Source organism: Alosa pseudoharengus, unplaced genomic scaffold (genome assembly GCF_046254945.1).
Source record: "Alosa pseudoharengus isolate Yale_2024_CS ecotype anadromous, Long Island Sound unplaced genomic scaffold, YU_APseudo_1.1 YU_APseudo_1.1_scf_4, whole genome shotgun sequence".
NCBI lineage: Eukaryota > Metazoa > Chordata > Actinopteri > Clupeiformes > Clupeidae > Alosa > Alosa pseudoharengus.
The window spans coordinates 41,796,641-41,816,715 of record NW_027468774.1 but is presented as its reverse complement, the minus strand read 5'-3'; the positions used below and the strand labels follow the sequence as shown (position 1 = coordinate 41,816,715).

The window sequence follows — 20,075 nt, the reverse complement described above, 5'->3', positions numbered from 1 at the left end:
GCTGATTCACCAGTTACCAGAGATAGTCAAAAACAACTCATTGGTCTTTCCTGTTTCCGTGGACAAGACGTTTTTGTTTTATCTGGACAATGAAAATGAATGATATATAATAGTTGCAATAGGCTAGTAGGAGGCTGAAGCTAATAAACCATCCAAGCAATTAGACCTAACTTGAACTAGGTTACACTGTAAATAAATGTCAAATAGTTTTGCAGGTTTAGTAGGCCTTCAACTATAATGTAGGCTATTCATAGCCACATAATAGCCACATAATGTGATTTAATAATGTAAAATAGCAATCTGATTAACAGTTGCAACTGGCACCATTCATTCTTTGTCTTTTTTGTAGTAGCCTACAGAATAACACCACTAGATGTCCCCATGTTCCATATTAACATTTTGTTGATTACTTGATTCAGAAAATTATAGATTCTGTTGCGTTCCATAATCATAATCAAACACGCGTGGAAGACAGCGCGTTAGACATAATATATGTGATATATTCGCTGTATTTAACTATATAGACGTATATAAACAGGCCTAAATTCTGTTGCATGGCGCTGTTCTGTGTACGGGTATTTCCAAACAGCTTTAGGGGAGTGGCTCCGCTCAAACAATCGCGGACGCGCTTGATAGCCGTCACGTACCAAGGACTGCGTGCGACGAGATCAGTGAATGCGTGATCATGCGATGAAAACTACGAAAAAGATCGTTTTAAGTCACAAAGGATAACCTACCAAGAAGTCTGGGATCAATAACACTGAGGATTCAGGACCTTTCAATTGAATGGTAAAACACATTACCACACGTCTACACATTATTAAGCTATTATGTAGCCTAAGCGGAAGGGGCTATACGGTCATATTATATTTTTTGATAAGTGTTAACCAAAAAGTTTATTGTCCTGTAGCCTATTAACTGATTGTCTAAGGCTACCTAAAAGTCAAATTGCGTTGTCTTTGTTGAAGGTTACGAATGCATTATGTGTACACATAAGTAGGCTACATCATGTTTACTTTCACTCTTAAGATTTTGACTGGTCTCCCCCCGGAAGGCCTTGCCAGTTGATTGTCGAGTGCATAGGATAGAATTGTTGTGTTGAAATAGGATAGTCAGCCTTTGCTGTCAGTTTTTTCCGTCAGTGTTTATCATTCCAAGTCTCTTGATGGCTTGACGTATTCCTCTCATTTAGCCTTATTGATATTGATTATTCTGTGACACATCAGTGCACAACAATCATTAAATATTTATGGTTCTTCACGTGGATAATCTCATGATCTGCATTAGTGGGGCCCTATAGTTGTAACCAAGAATAAAAAAAAATTGTTTCTCTTTCATCAGTGGTGTATGTGTGAGACTTGATGGACGATGTCTAGACGCGGACGCTACAGGCTCACCAAGACGGGGCCATCCACCTCTGAGTGTGAGACTCCTCAGGGGCCTGGCATTCATGTCTATCTCTTCTGGACCAAAGGCGGCGAGCGTTATCTGACCCACAAGGACAAGGTGGTCACTGCTGAGGAGCTGTCAATCAGGGCAGCTCAGGATGCTGGTATGGAATATGACTGCAGTTTCACATCACATGGCAAAATACATTTGCTGTTACAAGACGAGGGGGACAATCCTTGTAATCGTTTGTATTTTGCTTTTTAGGGATTACTCCGATGTGCCACAATCTTTTTGCTCTATACGACCCTCAGTCTCACTGCTGGTACAGTCCGAACCACAGCTTTGACCCACAAAATGTATCTGTAGAAGTTCACTTCCGCATGAGGCAAGTACAATACCTGAGTGAATGTCTTTTTAAGCACATATGAGGATTGTGGGTGTTCCTCCGTTTGTTCATTGATCATCCAGCCCAACCCTGGGCAATTAGACCGAATGAGGATGTACACATTGCAACACTGTTATGTTCATGCTTTCAACTGGCACGAACTTCCTCTCAGGTGTTCATCATTTTATGGTCTGTTTACGTAGGTTTTACTTCCGTAACTGGCATGGGTTGAGTGACAAGGAACCTGCCGTGTTCCGCTATGCCCAACGGACAGCGGGGTCAGAGAAGTTGGGCTCCCCTCTGTTGGAGATGCCCTCTCTGGATTACCTGTTTGCCCAGGTGAGCCTAGACTAAACCACAGAGTTGTAAAAATCCACCATCTGAAAGTAAAAGTCCTACCATGTAGGATCTACCTGAGCACATGAAACAGATGATCAGACTTTCACCTTTGATTCCACTAAGAAGCTAATCTACCTGGCTGAGGAGTTGTGCTAATTAGAATCTCCTGGGTTAGTGAATGGTCGGGACAAATATGGGGTAGGACTTTTACTTTCTGAAGCCAGACTTTAACAACTCTGCTTAAGCAAACATGCATTGTAAACTATAAGAAATGCCAATGCATTTTAGTGTTATCAAAGTAAACACCGTATAGTAATAGTGAAGTAGTATAAATGACTGATTGTGTAAAGTAGAGATTTTATTTCAGCTAAAGATACATCATCTGTTGTCCTGCAGGCAAAGTTTGACTTTGTGAATGACATTGCGCCCATGGAAGACGTACGAGGCAATGCAGAGCTGGTTCGGTATAAAGATGAGAGCTTGGGGATGGCTGTGCTTCACATGTCTCACAAGGCCCTGCAGTCGGACTCCAACCTGCAAGATGTGGCCAGACACATCAGGTAAATGCTTTTCAAAAACACACTCTGGAATGACTCATGTTTATGAGGTAATAAGGAATTCATGTTAACTGGATTGTTAACTTGCTCTTTCACCTTTAATTCTCCCTGCTTCCTGCTCGAGGATTTTTCCTGTAAAAAGGGAGTGTTTCCTTTGAGCCACTGATGACTCTAGGGGTTTGGGCATCAGACTTAATAAAGTACCCTGAGGCTATGTGCTCAAATCAAATGAGTCAAATAAGTTTTTGAATTGGATAGAACTGCTTTCAAGCTGGGTAGACCCCCGCCCCCCTCCCCTTCCCTTTTTTTTCTCTTCGTACCAACAGTACTCGGTGATCGTGAGAAACAGATCTGTTTTTGTTTTTTTTTCCGTACCGTCAGTACTCTGACTTCGAGGAACAGAGTTCGGTGTGAAAAATCGTCGGAATTCTCCTTTAATGTTTCCAACACAGCATTTTTAATGTTTTCAGTCAGTTCAAATCATCAAATGAATCCACTGGAACTAGACTAAACAGTACCAATTCGAATTGAAATTAATTGCAATTCTGGTTTTACTTTACGGAGCTCTGTTTGGAAAAAGCACTGACTGGTATCTGCTTGGTGTCACCCATTCTTCCCAGCTACCTGCGCTGCATCCCGCGTTCCTTCTCCCGGCACATCTCGCGCGACAACTTCCTCACCAAGCTGCGAATCCGCCGCGTCTTCGCAGAGTTCGTGCGGAGCTTCCAGCAGCACACCGTGGCCCAGGGCAAGCTGGGCCCCCAGGAAGTCATGTACAAGTACCTGGCCACCCTGGAGAACCTGGCGCCCCGCTTCGGCACGGAGACATTCGTCGCGGTCCGCCTGGCACTGAAGAAGGACGGCGACAGCAGCGGCTCTTACCTGAGCGACTCCCGGGTGCAGGGGGACGTGGAGGATGTCGCTGAGCAGGAGGCCACACACGAGGTTATGATCTCTGGCACCACAGGCATCCAGTGGAGGGAGATCTCGGCTCTAAAGGTGTGTGTCCTTCCGAGGAATGAGATCTCAGAGGAATCACGTTTCTCTGAGCATGATGTGACATTTGTTAAGGTCACTGTTCTGGTCTTTCAGGTTCAGTGCTTCAGCTATCTGGCTAATATGTGGGGTAGCGTCTCTTATCTCGGTCGGCTTTGATGACCCCGCTATCAGGGGAATGTGTGGGGTAGGCTATCAGGGGAATGTGTGGGGTAGGTTACCTGGGGAATGTGTGGGGAATGTGTGGGGTAGGTTACCTGGAGAATGTGTGGGGTAGGCTACCTGAGGAATGTGTGGGGAATGTGTGGGGTAGGTTACCTGGGGAATGTGTGAGGAATGTGTGGGGTAGGCTACCTGGGGAATGTGTGGGCCAGTGTCTCCTACCTCAGACTGCTTTGATGACTCTTTACTTTTGCCCGCTGGCTCCTCAGGCTCCGGACAATGACTACCTGGGGAACATGAACAATAAAAAGAAAAACAGGCAACAGTCCTTCTCCCAGGAACCGAGCACCCCAGACAAATGGAACAACTTTTGTGACTTCCCTGAAATCTCCCACATCGCCATAGTCGGAGCCAATGTCTGCATCTGTCATCAGGACAATCACGCAATGGTGAGAGAAGACTATCATGCTCTCATGTTCATGTGGCTGCAGCTTGGAGTACCACTATGAGTGCTACACATAGTGTAACTCAGAAGGGTTCAAATGATGTTCAAATGATGTTTAGTACTAGATAAATGCAAAGAAATCTAATTTGAGTTATTTTCACATTATTTCAATTTGAAATGTTAACTGTAGCGTGTTACGATGTCCCAGATCATTTAGAGCTGCCAGAAAAGGCTTAATACCAGTGCATCAGCATTAGCTGTTTGTGGGAAGCCATCTTCTTTGATGGTTTGCAGCATCCCAAGTTATTATAACAGACAAAATATGTATTATCTGCATCAGAATAACTGGAATCTCACTTCACTGCTATATTTGCTTCCATAAATTGTTCATGTCCTTGCTGATTCTTAGCTGTCAAACCATTTTGTGTGTCTGTAGGATCTGCAGCTGAGGTCCAGTCAGGAGGCTCGCTCCCTCGTCTCCCTGCTGGACGGCTACTTCCGCCTCATCGCCGATGCCCACCACTACTTGTGCCATGAGGTGGCTCCGCCCAGAGTGGTCCTCAGCGCCACCAACGGAATCCACGGCCCTCTCAGGTGAGTACTGGGCCCAACAAGCCCAGGTGCGTCTTCATTGCAAGAATTCAATGGCAGCTGGCATACATTTAAGGATAAGTATATATACTCTTTTGATCCCGTGAGGGAAATTTGGTCTCTGCATTTATCCCAATCCGTGAATTAGTGAAACACACTCAGCACACAGTGAACACACAGTGAGGGGAAGCACACACTAATCCCAGCAGTGAGCTGCCTGCAACAACAGCGGCGCTCGAGGTGCAGTGAGGAGTTAGGTGCCTTGCTCAAGGGCACTTCAGTCAGAGTTCGAACCGGCAACTCTCCGGTAACAAGTCCGAAGCGCTAACCAGTAGACCACATTTTTCAATAGTGGTTTTCCCCCAGACTAATGTTATGTAATAGATGTCTTGACGTTGCAACACTAGGAAGGAAAAAACCTGATGCCATCATGCATCACCACCTTATCACCCAACACCATAAGTCTCTTACTGAGTCAAACAAATGGCAAACTGCTTATGAACTGTCTCTCTCTCTCTCTCTCTCTCTCTCTCTCTCTCTCTCTCTCTCTTTCTCTTTCTCTTTGTCTTTCTCAGGGAAGAGTTTGTCCAACAGAAACTGAAAAAAGAGGCAGGCTCGGAGGGGGTATATATCCTGCGTTGGAGTGTCCTGGATTACCATTGCATCATTTTAGCTGTGCTGAGCAAGAATGAGGTAGTCACGCATAATGTTTCAGATACTAAGCAATTATTCGCCTGGTAGCCCATGGCTTGCTTATATTTGGTTAGAGTATCTGTGTCTTGTTACATTGCACCCCATTTGCTTGTATGAGTAGCAACACTAAACCTCTGGAGGGAATCATCTTGGTAAAGCTCCAGTCACTTTGTATTATAATCTGGTGCAGTTTTCATCATCTATTCCACCCAATCTACTACATCGCTTGATACACTATTCCACCCAATCTACTACATCGCTTCAGGGGCACGGTAGAGAGGGGCACACATGATTGGCTATTGAACTCCAGTATGATTAACCTCTTACCAGCATCAAGGACTGCACCTTTAATACCCTTATAGTAAACATCTCTGTCTTCATCCCCCTGAAAGCTGTGCTCGTCCTCGAGCCTAAGGCACTGGTGTGACTCAGCAAGTCAAATGACTGTGCTGTTTAACACTTGGTGCTTTTCTTCCAAAGAAATTAAACAATTTTATTTTGGCTACTAGGATCTTAAAAAAAATTTCCACAAAAGACCATTTGCAACCCTCCCTGAGTGATTATTAGTTGACTAATTATTGCTGTATTCATATTAATTGTATCTCTGGTCCATTCTCCCTTTGTGACCTGTAGAAGGGTGAAACATACAAACAGTTCAGGATCCTTCAGAAGGAGGACAAGTTTGTGCTCGAGGGCTGGAACAAGGAGTTTTGTAGTGTGAAAGAGCTCACCGATGGCCTCAAGACCTTCGTGCTCCGGTCTGGTGACGACTCGTTCACTGTGAAGAGATGCTGCCCTCCCCGCTCTGCAGGTATGTCTGTGCTCCGTCACTTAAAGTATCTCACAGGCGTTCAAATCTTGCCATGCCATCACTGCATGCACCAGCATAGAGCTCTTTTCATAGTGGAAATAAGTTGATTTAATTATATAATGCAGTATATATGGTATGTACAATATAATAACATACATTTCCCATAATATATATTTTTCATCAGTATGTGCATTTTCTGCCAAACCCATAATCTTAGTGTTGGTAGCATCTTGCATAACCAGTTGTTCTACGGGTTGAGCCACAGGAAGACAATTTAGGTCATATTGTCATGGTATTGGCAGTGGTAGCATCGTGCTTAAAGAGCTGGGCTAGCAGCTATCCAAAAAAGTTGTGGGTTCAATACCCGACTTCCACCGTTGTGCCCTTGAGCAATGCACCCCGAGTTGCTCCTGGGACAGTGGCCCTTGTATAATGGGCATATGTAAGTCGCTTTGGATAAAAGTGTCTGCTAAATTAATAAATGGTAAATGTAAATGTCACTTTTGTGTATATTGTTTTGAAATGATTTCATGTTTTCATTTCTTTCCCATTGGCAGAGCTTTCAAACCTGCTGGTGATCAGACCGGGCGCCAGCAGCAGCAGCAAGCCGGTCTCAGAAACCCTCAACCTGAGCCAGCTCAGATTTCACCAGATTAAAGACAAGGAAATCACACGCGTGGGTTTCCCCCTGTCCCATTTACTTTTTTCTTCTGCATACCTTTACAGAAATGAAATTCATTAGTGTAATACCTGTCATTTCTGTTTCTGTCAGTTGTGTTCTATCAATCTATTGATCTGTCAATCTGTCTGTCGATTTATCTATCTATTTATCTATATATCTATTTTTTTTATCTATCTATCTACTGTGTCTGGTAAATGCTTTTTGTTTTTACTTGACAGGATCAGCATCTGGGAAGGGGCACCAGGACAAACATCTACTCTGGCCGCCTGCAAGTGCATGGTGGGGCTGAGGACGATGAGGACGAATCGAATAACAACCACATCAGTGCCAAAGGCATCCGAGTAGTTCTCAAGATCCTGGACCAGAGCCATAAGGACATAGCCCTGGTGAGAACAACTTAAAAGACAAATCTGGCGAGTTTTCACATAGATCTCCATTTCTCAAGGTCACCGAGTACTGCCGGTACGAAACACCCACCCCCCACAGTTGATTACCTGCAAAAGCATGTAACCTGCTCAAAATCCTTACTGGTAGGATGTCTTAAGCAGATTATTTATGCCAACCAATATAGTGCCACCAGAATGAAAAGTTCCTCTGTCACTGGAACGAAGATAGTCAAAATGCTTAGCTGGTTTATCTGTTTACTCTGTATTTACTTTGCACATTTGCCATAGGCTATATCAATTTCAGCAGTAGACAGATACACATTACCTTTGGTAGAATACTTTTACAGTACTGTTTGTGCTGCAGTTTGTTGCCAGACCATGTAATACATTGTTATACCGTACAGGAAACAAATGTAAAGAGAACACAGATCATGGCCCCAGCTGTGGCGCAACTGGCTGGGGCACCTGCACCGTACGCCGGCGACCCGGGTTCGATTCCCGCCCCGTGGTCCTTTCCGGATCCCACCCCTGCTCTCTCTCCCATTCACTTCCTGTCAATCTCCACTGTCCTATAATTAAAGGCATAAAAAGCCCAAAAAATATACTTTAAAAAAAAAAAAAAAAAAGAGAACACAGATCACATTAGGTAACTGGTTCACCGTTCAACACTTTTGCACGTAATGATTCAAGCAAGGAACTAATGGTTAAATGGTTTGGAAGGAAAGACTGTTGACCTGTTGATCTACTAGAGGATTTCAATTGTAATCTGAGAAATGCACCAAAGCAACTAAGAAAAACTACTACTACTACTACTACTACTACTAGTAATAATAGAATGTATAATACCGTTTAGACAAAAAAGCTAAATTAAGATAAACACTCCACACAAAATATGAAGAATGAGAAAAGCCCCAGTATAATTCAACTGAAAGCCTGTCTTTTTCTCTGTCCTCCTCTCCTTCTCTTCCCTCTCCCTCTCTCTCTCTCTCTCTCTCTCTCTCTCTATCTCTCTATTTCTCTCTCTCTCTCTCCCAACCCTCGCCACCCTCTCTGCAACCCTTTGTGCTGTGTCTGTTCCACTCCACAGGCATTCTTTGAGACGGCCAGCCTCATGAGCCAGGTGTCCCACGGTCACCTGGTGTTTGTCCATGGAGTATCAGTAAAGGGATCTGAGAGTGAGTTTTGGCTATTGTTGATTCCTCTTTCATGCACGTCCATCTCTTGCTTTTGGTCAGGTTTGCACCTGTCTCTGCCACAGTCTTGTCTTTGTTAAATACAAATAGTTTTCTGTAGGAGTTGTTTCAACAGTCACTATAAACTAATAATGCTTTTATGTTGTAAAGAAAGTCATTTCATGATTACAGATACCACATGGCATGCCAAGATCTAGAGTAATATATGAGTATTAATGACTACAATCTCCCTGTAGACGTCATGGTTGAGGAGTTTGTGGAATTTGGTCCCTTGGATAATTTCCTCCGGAAAGAGAGAGGGCGACTCACTCCGCAGTGGAAATTTACAGTGGCTAAACAGTTAGCCAGTGCTCTCAGTTACCTGGTAAGACTCTTTAGCATGAGAGAGGGGTCTAAAGGCATATCTGTTCAGCATGCACTTAGTTCATTAATCCTTTCTTATGAGTTATGGTTTGTGTATTATAGTATTGGTTTATTTTTTTTGTTCATTTTCATTAGGCTATTGATTGCTTTGACATTATTGTTTATTATTGCTATTCTTCTCAATGTAGTCTCACCAAAATTTTAAAACTGTTCACTGTTAATTTTAACTATTGTATTGTTTTTGTTTGTAAGTTGCTTTGGAAAAAAGTGTCTTCCAAATCCCATGATCATAACCATAACCATATATGTGTCATATATATACCAGTATTTATGGTTTATCTTACACTGTTGAACATAGCAGAGTCATAGTGCCACTTGTCTATTTGCACATTTTCTGCAGTTGTTTCTGTAATTTTTAAATCAGTTTTTGTGTTATGATTCTTACATTGCAGGAGACAAAGCGCTTAGTCCATGGAAACGTCTGCGCCAAGAATATTCTGGTGGTGAGACGAGGACTAGAGGAGGGTACTTCTCCTTTCATTAAGCTGAGTGACCCGGGCATCTCGCTCACAGCCCTGACACGTCAAGGTAATTGGGAAGATAAACTAAACGCATTCATGCTGACCAGTGGCTGTCGCATGAAGTGGTGATGTCGAAATGAAGCTACTGCATAACAAGGCCATTTCAAAACTGGTCTCAGTCCTGTCAGATTTTTTTCGTCACATTTGATAATGGAACAGGAAACCAGATAGCAGCCACTTCCTTTTAAAGTTTCACACTCGCAGTGACATTTAAGTTTTGAGGTTTTGTGTCGTTTTTTGTTCTTGCGCAGAGCGTGTCGAACGAATCCCCTGGATCGCCCCGGAGTGTGTGCCGCCCGGAGCTCCCCTGGGCCACGCCGCTGACCAGTGGAGCTTTGGCACCACGCTGCTGGAGATCTGCAACAACGGAGACCTGCCTATGAGCACCAGCTCACCCCACGAGGCACGCCATTGCAAACCCCGCCCACCCAGGCTCACAGTCTCACACACACACTCACACTCAAACCAGTACTCACACCAAGCCTCTTTCTGTTTGCTTTCCTCTTTCTCTCTTTTCTTTTCTATTTCTCCTGAGCAGAAAGAGCGTTTCTATGAAACGCAGAGCCGCCTGGCTGAGCCCTCGTCTCAGGAGTTGGCCAGCTTCATCAGCAAGTGCCTGACCTACAATCCGGCTGAGAGACCTTCCTTCCGCGCCATTCTAAGGGAGCTGACAGAACTGCAGCTCAAGAGTAAGTTCATGTCCACCACTTCCTCCTTTCATTTCCTACGTTTGTTTTCTATCTTTTTCTTCTTTCCACTTCAACATGTTTTACAACTTCTCTTACGTAATGAACACAAACACAGTACTAATGTTTCTACTTAAAGTTATGAATTACCCTATTCATTGTGCTATATATATTTAAAGCATTTTAGTACAGTTGTTGGTGATGGTATTAATTTTTTCGTCCATCACCAGATCCTGACATTTCCTCAAAGTGTGACTCAAATCCAGACACTGACCCAAGTGTCTTCCTCAAGCGTTACCTTAAGAAGATCAGGGACCTGGGAGAGGTAAGTACATTACATTCTTTTGTCTTAAAAGGAAATTCCAGTCTTACAACACCCTAGGGTCTATTTATGGGTGATGACGAGTGTAAATTTTCATTTGAGACTAAGACGACATCAATCAGTGCAGCTTTGAGTAAGACCAGGATATGGATTTGCAAATGCATATATGCATATAGCATAGCCTTTGGTGGCAACTTCACCACGTCAAAATAAATCGTTTTTTTTTTTAGGCAAAAAAATCATTTAATGTCTATGCTACTATGAAGAGGGTCTCTGCAGGCAAACTGAAGTATTTTTGCCTTTCTAATTGTAAAGAAAGCTTCTTTTAGTTTCTGCCATCTTCTGAGTGAGTCCATATAAATCGATTACCGAATGTGGCACAAACTACTGTCAATTGGTGCAAAAGGAGTTCGGATATCGACTAGGTGAGAAGTGTTCCCCTCAGGCCACCCGGAATGCACGTCCCTGGTTAGAATTCTCACAGCGTATGTTTCTCAAGAAATTGAGTCATCAATGGCATGCCAATCTTTTTAGGTAAAAGGGAAGTGTGCTTATTGCAGTGACGATCGGAACATTCAAGTCTGAACTTTTTTCAGTCTTTGTTAGTAAACATTCAGGTCTGGACTTGTAAGTTTGTTAGTAAACCCGTTGTCATAACAAATAGGCAAAAAAATCATTAAATGTCTATGCTACTATGAAGAGGGTCTTTGCAGGCAAACTGAAGTATTTTTGCCTTTCTAATTGTTTCTAAAAGCTTCTTTTAGTTTCTGCCATCTTATGTGGAGTGAGTCCATATAAATCGGTTACCGAATGTGGCACAAACTACTGTCATTTGATGCAAAAGGAGTTTGGATATCGACTCGTATTGAATTGTTGTTAGACCGTTGTTAGAGTTTTCCTTTAAGCTCAGTTTTCCTTTCAGGCTCATTTATTGACTTGGGTTTCTGAAGGACCTTCTGCAAAAATGTTTGCATCTGCCACTTCTGTAAACCTGACAGAGATATAATGAGAAAATTGACTTGAGACAGTCCTTTAGAGTTAGGTTTGGCTACTTGTTTGCTGGTTTTGAGATTGTGTTTTAGCCTATCAATTTAGCCCATCTGATCCATGCAGTATGCTCCTGTCATCTTACTTTTTTCTAGGGTTGGTTAGTTTATTAGTGGCGTTAGTATACATGACTATCTTTTCACTTTGTCATATGATCCTCAAATCAAAGGCATTGATCTGTCTCTCATTCAAGGCCTTCATAAAAGCCTTCTCCAAATTTCAGGGTGCATTAGAATGAAGGATCTCTGCTTGTGCTTGTGATCTAAATGGGTTTTTTGAGATTTGTTTTTGTGCATTACCTCAAGGGCCACTTTGGAAAGGTCATGCTGTATATTTACGACCCGTCCAACGATGGTACTGGGGAGTACGTGGCGGTGAAGGCCTTGAAACACGATGGAGGTGGACATCTCCATGATGGCTGGATGAAAGAAATTAAAATTCTCAAAAACCTCTACCACGACAACATCGTCAAGTACAAGGGCTGCTGCTCGGAACTAGGTAAGAAGTGTTCCCCTCAGGCCACCTGGAATGCACGTCCATGGTTAGAATTCTCACACTGTATGCTTCTCAAGAAATTAAGTCATCAATGGCATGCCAATCTTTTTAGGTAAAAGGGAAGTGTGCATATTGCAGTGATGATCGGAACATTCAAGGCTGAACTTTTAAGTCTTTGTTAGTAAACATTCAAGGCTGGACTTCTAAGTTTGTTACTAAACCGGTTGTCATAACAAATTGTGGTTCATGAAAAATGGACAAAAAGGGATCAGTGCCCCATGCAAATGCAAACAGAGAAAGGATCCAACAGAAGCTGTTTTCTCCAATCAAATTAGCCCCCTGCTGGTGACTATATGGAACTTACATAACTGTGCCTCGGTCCCTCCTTAGAGACCACCATAACAGCAGTTTGGAAATAGACCGTTTGTATGTCAGTACTGTATGTGATCGAAATAGACAAAGAGAACATCAGGACGAGGTTTGTATAAGTCATAAAAGCTAAACCTGAGCTGTTTGGTCGAGCAGGAGGGCAGGTCGTGCAGCTGATCATGGAGTTCCTCCCACTGGGCAGCCTGAGGGAGTATCTTCCCAAGCACCGCCTGGGGATGGCACAGAGTCTACTCTTTGCTCAGCAAATATGCCAGGTGAGTGCCAACCTCTATGATTACACGTTCAATGGAATGGTTGCATTGATTTGAGTATAAGATTTGCAAGAGTGATGTCATGCTTTTGACTTGACACCCTCTGACACGACAGCCTATCCCGATCCACGCTCATGCCCCTCTCTGTTGTCTGGTCTCCTGCAGGGAATGGATTACCTCCACTCAATGCGCTATATCCACAGGGATTTGGCTGCCAGGAATGTGCTTGTGGAGAATGAGGGCGTTGTGAAGATTGGCGACTTTGGATTGACAAAATACATTCCAGAAGGGGATGTCTACTATCGCGTCCGTGAGGATGGCGACAGCCCGGTGTTTTGGTATGTTCCGGTTACATGCATCAGTTTTTCCAATTACATTCATTATCCATTACATTTATGGGATTTTTTTTCTCTCTTTTGAATACAGATAATGTATGAAGTGTCTTGTTTTCTTATTTGACAGGTATGCTATTGAGTGTCTGAAAGAGAGCAAGTTCTCTTTCTCTTCTGATGTGTGGTCCTTTGGAGTGACACTGTATGAGATTTTTACCCACTGTGACCCTCGACAAAGCCCTCCTTCGGTATGTGATTCCCACCACTGTCACACTGTAGTAATCATAGTGTTGCCTGGATTAGATAGACAGATAGACTAGATAAACAGTAGTCTTATTTGTCCAGACATGCCTTAGTCACTACTGCATAAATCAGTAGAAAAATTGAAAAAAAAATTTGAAATTTGAATTTGCATCAAGAGGATTTCCTATGAAAATACTGTTCTCTGACTTCAGGAGAATTTATTGAGAAGCCCCAAGTTCTTACTCAAATTCCTAGACCAAATTCCTCCATAGACTTCTCAAGACATTTATAGTTGTACAACTCCGGCTCCATTAGCTACACATCACATAACACCAAGGCTGTAGTGTAGGCTAAATGCACCTAAACGCAGTTTATCGTTTACACATCTCTAAATTATGCTTATGCACCTCTAAATTGCGTTTATCCACTACTAAACAGCCTACCGTTCTTAAGCCATTCTAAATTAAGTTTAATTTAATAATTTTACAATTGCTTATAGTTTCATATTGTTAGTTTCATGTGGTTATACATGCACAAGATGTAGTTTGCTATGATTGAGGAGGGAAGTCCCCCCTCCCCCTTGCCCTTGAAATGCTACTGGCACATAGACGTGTACAGTATAATTAATTACAATATAATTACAATACAATATAATTACAGTACAACATTATAATTACATCAATTAACTTAAATGTGTAGGTAGGCATTCAGATTGGACACCTACACTAAATGCATGCTAAATAAATTATTTCAGTGGTATTGATATTAATTCATTATAGCTAGTCTGTCTGATTTATGATTTAATATTTGTCTTTACTCTTTATGGTGATTAGACCATTCTTTCATACTGACTTTTTTCATAATCAAAATTTTTGTTCTGCCTTTATTGTGATTTAAAAGACGTTATAGACTTCAACCATATTCCATCGGGAGTCTTTTTAACAATGAACTTAGATTAATGTAGGAATTGAATAGTGGTTGTGTGGCATATGAGGTAACACCCAGTGATACCCTTGGTAGCCTATATCGATGTGGTCAGGATACATATTAGAGCCCGATATGGGATTTTAAAGACCAATACCGACTTTGATATTTGAGGATTTCAAAAACCGGTAAACAATAAATCACTGATAAATCAGGAGATTGATTTTCATTCAGCGGAACGTGCAGAGCAGTAAAATAAAAACATAAGTCATAGGAGAGTATACCCCTAGAAAGGAATAGGCCTATAAGGAGAAATTGGGGGGTGTCCTCATTTTAGTCAATTTGTCCTCCGAGTCTGGTTGGTGGCCCCCCTGTTTCAGTGTATTTGGGGGCCAAGCAGCGAAGCTGCGAAGGCACCCATTGTGTTTCTACGTTTTCCTATTATTATTATTCCGCCATGGAAGTCAATGGCAGCCCATAGAACCGTCTGGTCAAAAGTTGTGAAATTTGGCACACTGATTGGGGACAGTCCAATAATTAATTGAACCAAGTTTCCTGCCGGCACCTTGAGTGCTCTAGCGCCACCAACAGGCCAAATTTGGATGTGCGTTCACGCACGTAACTTTTGACCCGTATGCCCAATTGTCAAAAATGAGGTATCGTTGGAATCCTTAGACCAAGCCGAGTTCAACTCTTGCACCCTATGACGTTAATTTCCGCCATGATGGATTTTACGCCATATTGGATTTTATCGAAAGTGAAACTAAAGTTTCACTTCTCACATAGTTTGTCCGATTTTCACGAAACTTAGTACATATGATCTTCAGACCAAGCAGCACAAAAGTTATCCCTTTTCGTCTTCGGAACTAAAACCGTTCTCCCGTAACAGCCAATCAAAATTTGTGGCGAAGCCGCCAAACAGGAAGTGACCTCATTTCTCCGCAACCATTTCATGTATCATAACCAAACTTAGTACGTGGACTCATAACCACATCAGGAGGATGTTCAAAAACGTTGGTGACCTTTCACCTCTAGGGGGCGCTGCAATTAGGAAAAATGTGTTTTGGCCTGTAGCTGCTGTTGTGTTTGGAATTAAAATGTATTAGTGGGGTCTGTTAATACTGTTGGAGGTCCATAGGCTGACCCATGCCAAATTGTGATGCCATCGTAATTAATTTGGCCGCCATATTGGATTTAATCAAAAACACCTAAAAGTTTTCACAGGTCACAAAGTTTGTCCGATTTTCACGAAACTTGGTGCAGATGATCTTCAGACCAAGCCTCAAAAAAGTTATCCCTTTTTGTCTTCAAATCTAAAACCGTTCTCCCGTAACAGCCAATTAAAACTGTCAGCAAAGCTGCCAAACAGGAAGTGAAGTGATATCTAAGCAAGGTTTTCTCGTGTCAAGACTTACTACATGTGCTCAGGACCCAATTAGGAGGAGGCTCAAGAAATTTGGTACATTTTGACCACAGTGTGGCGCTATAGTCACAGGAAGTAGGCTCATATCTCAGCAATGCTTACACATATTGAAACCAAACTTGGTACATGGACTTGAGACCCCATCCGGAAGACGCACAATACATTTGGTGACGTTTGTCCACTAGGGGGTCGCTAGAGATACAGGAAATCAGCTCATATCTCAGCAAGGCCTTTACATATCGAAACCAAACTTGGTATATGGACTCGGCACCCGACCCTGAGGACGCACATTTGGTGTACTTTGACCACTAGGGGTGCTATAATTATCAACACTTTCACCGATTTAAACCAAACTTGGTATGTGGACTTTCGAATCCAGTCCAGTCCAATTCAATCAAGTCCAATCCAATCCAATCTAACACAACACAGTCAAGTCCAGTCCAATCCAATCCAATCCCAACTCCTGCTTAACTGCTTGGCCCCCTCATTGCTGCTTGCAGCTATATTTCTGTATAGAACCACTTGCGTCAAGCGGAAAAAATAGGCGTCCCTTCTGTTCTCTAGCTGGGTCGCAGTTGCAGCGCGGTTTGGCACGGATGTGTTGGAGGCAGTGTGGCTGCTCTAACCTGTTAACTTTGACCATGATGCGTTGTAAATCATAGCTATTTTGCACTGAGTCCAGCGGTAAGCACAACACAAATCTTTGTCCCATTCACTCAACCCAGCGCAACCTAGCAGTGCATGACACCTCCTATCTGTAAGCCCCTCATGTACGACCGCAGAGAATTCATTGTTTTTTTTTTTTTAACCTGGGTCCCCGTGGGCACTCGGACCCGTATATGGTACGGGTGCTGTAGCCTGCTGCGCCACAGCGCCCCCGAGAATGCATTGTTTTCTATCATCGATCGCTACTTAAGCCTCGTTTGCGGTGGAGCACTTGACACATCACACATCATCGCTTCTTACAAGCATTGTTTGCTGTGGAGCACAAACGGGCAAAAAAGAGGACAGTTTACCTAGGTCTGGGCAAGACATCCTGATGAATAGTCACCCTAGCCTAGACCATCATTTCCCAACCTAAGGGCCGGGACCCCATGTGAGGTCGCCTGAAATTCAAATGGGGTCGGCTGAGATACTGGGTATCTTACAATTGAACAGTACATTACACACACACACACACACACACACACACACACACACATATATACATATATACATATATACATATATACATATATATATATATATGCACTCTCAAACATTTCCCAACTCTGAACTCCCCCACACACACACACACACCTACAAGACTTTTAGCACTTCCCTCTCCCTATGCTACAGACCTTTTATTTATTTTCTTATTTCATCACACATCAAAACACACGCACACACACACACACACACACATCTGACTTTCTCCAACTTTTGCACATCTCCATAGAACTTTTTATTTATTATTTTGATTTCTCCTCCATCTACCCATGTCCTTGATTGACTAGCCTTTCTGCCCCCCCCACCCCCCACCCCACCCCCATCCCCAACACGCACACAAAAAACACACACACTTACATCATCACTGTCATCACCTCACATACATACAGCACACTGTTTGCTACAGTAAGCCTCCTCTACATACTTGCTGCACACTGCCCCCCCCTCCCTACATACACAGCACATTGTCTTCAGGATCTTCTCCAACACACATCCTCTACATACTTACAGCACACTGCCCCCACCTACCCACACACACACTACACACACACACACACAGACAGTCACTGCTCCACTCCCCTCCCGCCCACACACACATCTTCACTGTCATCACTCACATACATCATACATACAGTACTCTGCTTGCAATAGTAAGTCCCTTCACCATACTTGCAGTACACTGCCCCCCCCCCACCCCCCCTACATACACAGCACATTATTTCATAAGGAAGCTTCTCCAACACACATCCCCAACATACTTACAGCACACTGCCCCCCCCCCCCCCCCCCCCCCCCAATACACAGCACATTGTCTCATGAGGAAGCTTCTCCAACACACATATTGCACACTGCCCTCTCCCCACATACACAGCACACTATCCCATCTCCCCTGTCATCCCCCCAACACACACACCAAGACCCCTGGCAGTTGGGTTAGCCCCTTGAGCCGTGGATCTGCCCAAGGTTTCTTCCTTGGTAAGGGAGTTTCCTTGCCCCTGTTGCTCTTGGGTGCTCCTTGTTGGTGCCCCCCCCCAATCCCAATCCTCCCCCACCTTTCTTATGCAGCCCTTGCCACTTTATCTACTAAACCCCACTTCTACTGCACTTTTTACCCCCCCCCCCCCCCCCCATAAATGCACAAATAGGCTGACACCAGACATAATTTCACTGCATTTCTTACTTCCAGTAACTATATGCATGTGACAATAAACTTCCTTGTATCCTTGTATATATATAAAACCCCCATGATATCAAAGTTAATTAACTAATCGGATCCTTTATTACAATCTTGCTATGTAAAAATAAACGTAGACATCCCGCACACTGCAAAAAATAAAATCTACAGTCGCCAACATTTTGTGACATCAAAATAGGGCCACCTGCCAAAAATAGTTGGGAACCCCTTCCCTTGACAAACAATGGCTCTTAGCTAACGCTATCATTGTGGCTACATGGTCAGAAAATATGGAATGACAGTCGAAAGAGAAAATTATAGTACTGTTGTTAAGTTACTCGGTATAACTGTGTTTACAGTATGTGTTTCTGTATGTTCATGTCAACCAATGCTAACATTATTTCACTGTTGGATGCAATGTTAAGCTGGACAATACTGGACATTTAGATGAAGGATTTGGCTTTCCTTTACTTAATTTTCGCCCGTAATAAACAATACCAATAGATTGGCAAATAGCTAATATTGGCCGATAACATCGGCACACCTATTTATCGGTTGGCCTCCTATACATATACACCGGTATGCCGTGGTCCACCTTACCAGTGACCGTGTGTGATCCACTTGATCACAGAATTTATAGCCTAGTTTACCCACCTCTTTTTTTACCACTACACCCCTGCATAATACCATTATGAGCCTTCCTGCATTTTTATGCGTGCTGTTTCCATGACCATGTCCTGCAGAAATTTTTTGAGATGATGGGAAGCGTTCAAGGCCAGATGACCGTGATGAAGCTGATCTCTCTGCTGGAGAGACATAGACGACTGCTCTGCCCAAAAGACTGCACTCAAGAAGTAAACCAGTTCTCCTTACCTTCACGCATGTTGTCACACACACATGCACAGACATACACACACTAAAGCTCCATACATGACCAATAACCTGTTTTTCCATCCATGTTGCAGGTGTACACATTGATGAGACGGTGTTGGGAAGTTGACGCATCAGAGCGGCCGTCATTTAAAGACCTCATCGGATCCATAGAAAACATCAGGCAGGGATACGAACACCAGCCCACTGTGCGACTGGCCCAGATCAACCCCTGCTGAAGACCTCTTTCCAAAAGCGTCTGCCTGTTACAACCACTCTCTGGAGCACAAAGCCATCCCTGGTATTCGCCTCACAGGGCCCTCGCCCTGCACTGAGGAGCTGCTAATGCACTATGCCTAACTGTCATTGTTTGGTCTCACGAGCCCACTTTCATGAACTTTCCTCTGGCACTTTAGACCCCACTGCACTGCATACCATCGGTCCCAGTTCATTTTATATCTGCAGTTTATGTCTGCAGCTTTGTGTGCTGTTCCACGAAGTAGATCGCCATGATTCTGAATGTGTATAGTAAAATGCCTTGTGCCACTTATCACTGCAATCACTGTGTTACCTTATGAATGGCCCTCTGTCACCTGCCATGCATTTTCTTTAACCAATAAAGAATTCCAACATATACATGACGGCACTTACTTTCATATGCATGGGCAAAAAATGTGCTGCTGTTTTTTTTGTACAGTTGTTCAAAAGCCAATGTGTTTTTTTTGTGTGTGTTTTTTTCCCTGTGTGTGTGGGGGGGGGGCAGTTAATGATGGGATAACTTTAAATGTGTTGGCCTTTTTGTTGTGTATTTGTAACTATGGGCATATGTTGTGATCACTCACCTTTGGTTTCTTAAAAATGTATGCATGTGTTGATTTGACCAAACTTCGTATGTTTTGCTCTGTATTTCTCTGTAATAAACCATGTTATTAAAGTAATCTAAATCTATGCAGTTTCTGTATAAATATAGTATTAATAGATTAGACCGTATTAAATACACAATAATATCCATTACTACAAATACAAAGCTAACACAAATCAGCTCAGCTTCTTAGTAACAATCAGATGAGATGTTTAAATGTAACATGTGACTGGAAGTGCCCGCCCCTAACAATGAAAAAAGGCATCATCCTCTC

General features: G+C 43.0%; 1 protein-coding gene across 2 annotated transcripts; it reads left to right on the top strand.

Moving 5' to 3' along the window:
* Positions 1 to 631: 631 nt before the first annotated feature.
* tyk2 (tyrosine kinase 2) lies at positions 632 to 19,877 on the top strand. 2 transcript variants are annotated; one of them, XM_076266365.1, is made up of 24 exons: positions 632 to 789; positions 1,342 to 1,552; positions 1,654 to 1,774; positions 1,978 to 2,113; positions 2,510 to 2,673; positions 3,291 to 3,669; positions 4,098 to 4,277; positions 4,710 to 4,867; positions 5,440 to 5,557; positions 6,191 to 6,368; positions 6,926 to 7,044; positions 7,269 to 7,436; positions 8,524 to 8,611; positions 8,866 to 8,993; positions 9,445 to 9,580; positions 9,825 to 9,976; positions 10,112 to 10,262; positions 10,490 to 10,584; positions 11,934 to 12,126; positions 12,649 to 12,767; positions 12,930 to 13,102; positions 13,227 to 13,344; positions 18,813 to 18,923; positions 19,035 to 19,877. In XM_076266365.1, the coding sequence occupies exons 2-24, from the start codon at positions 1,369 to 1,371 to the stop codon at positions 19,176 to 19,178; spliced, it is 3,513 nt and encodes a 1,170-aa protein (XP_076122480.1). In that variant the 5' UTR covers positions 632 to 789; positions 1,342 to 1,368; the 3' UTR covers positions 19,179 to 19,877. The 2 variants fall into 2 exon arrangements, with proteins under 2 accessions (XP_076122480.1, XP_076122479.1); XM_076266364.1 differs by having other exon boundaries at positions 9,825 to 10,262.
* The last annotated feature ends 198 nt before the right edge of the window (positions 19,878 to 20,075 follow it).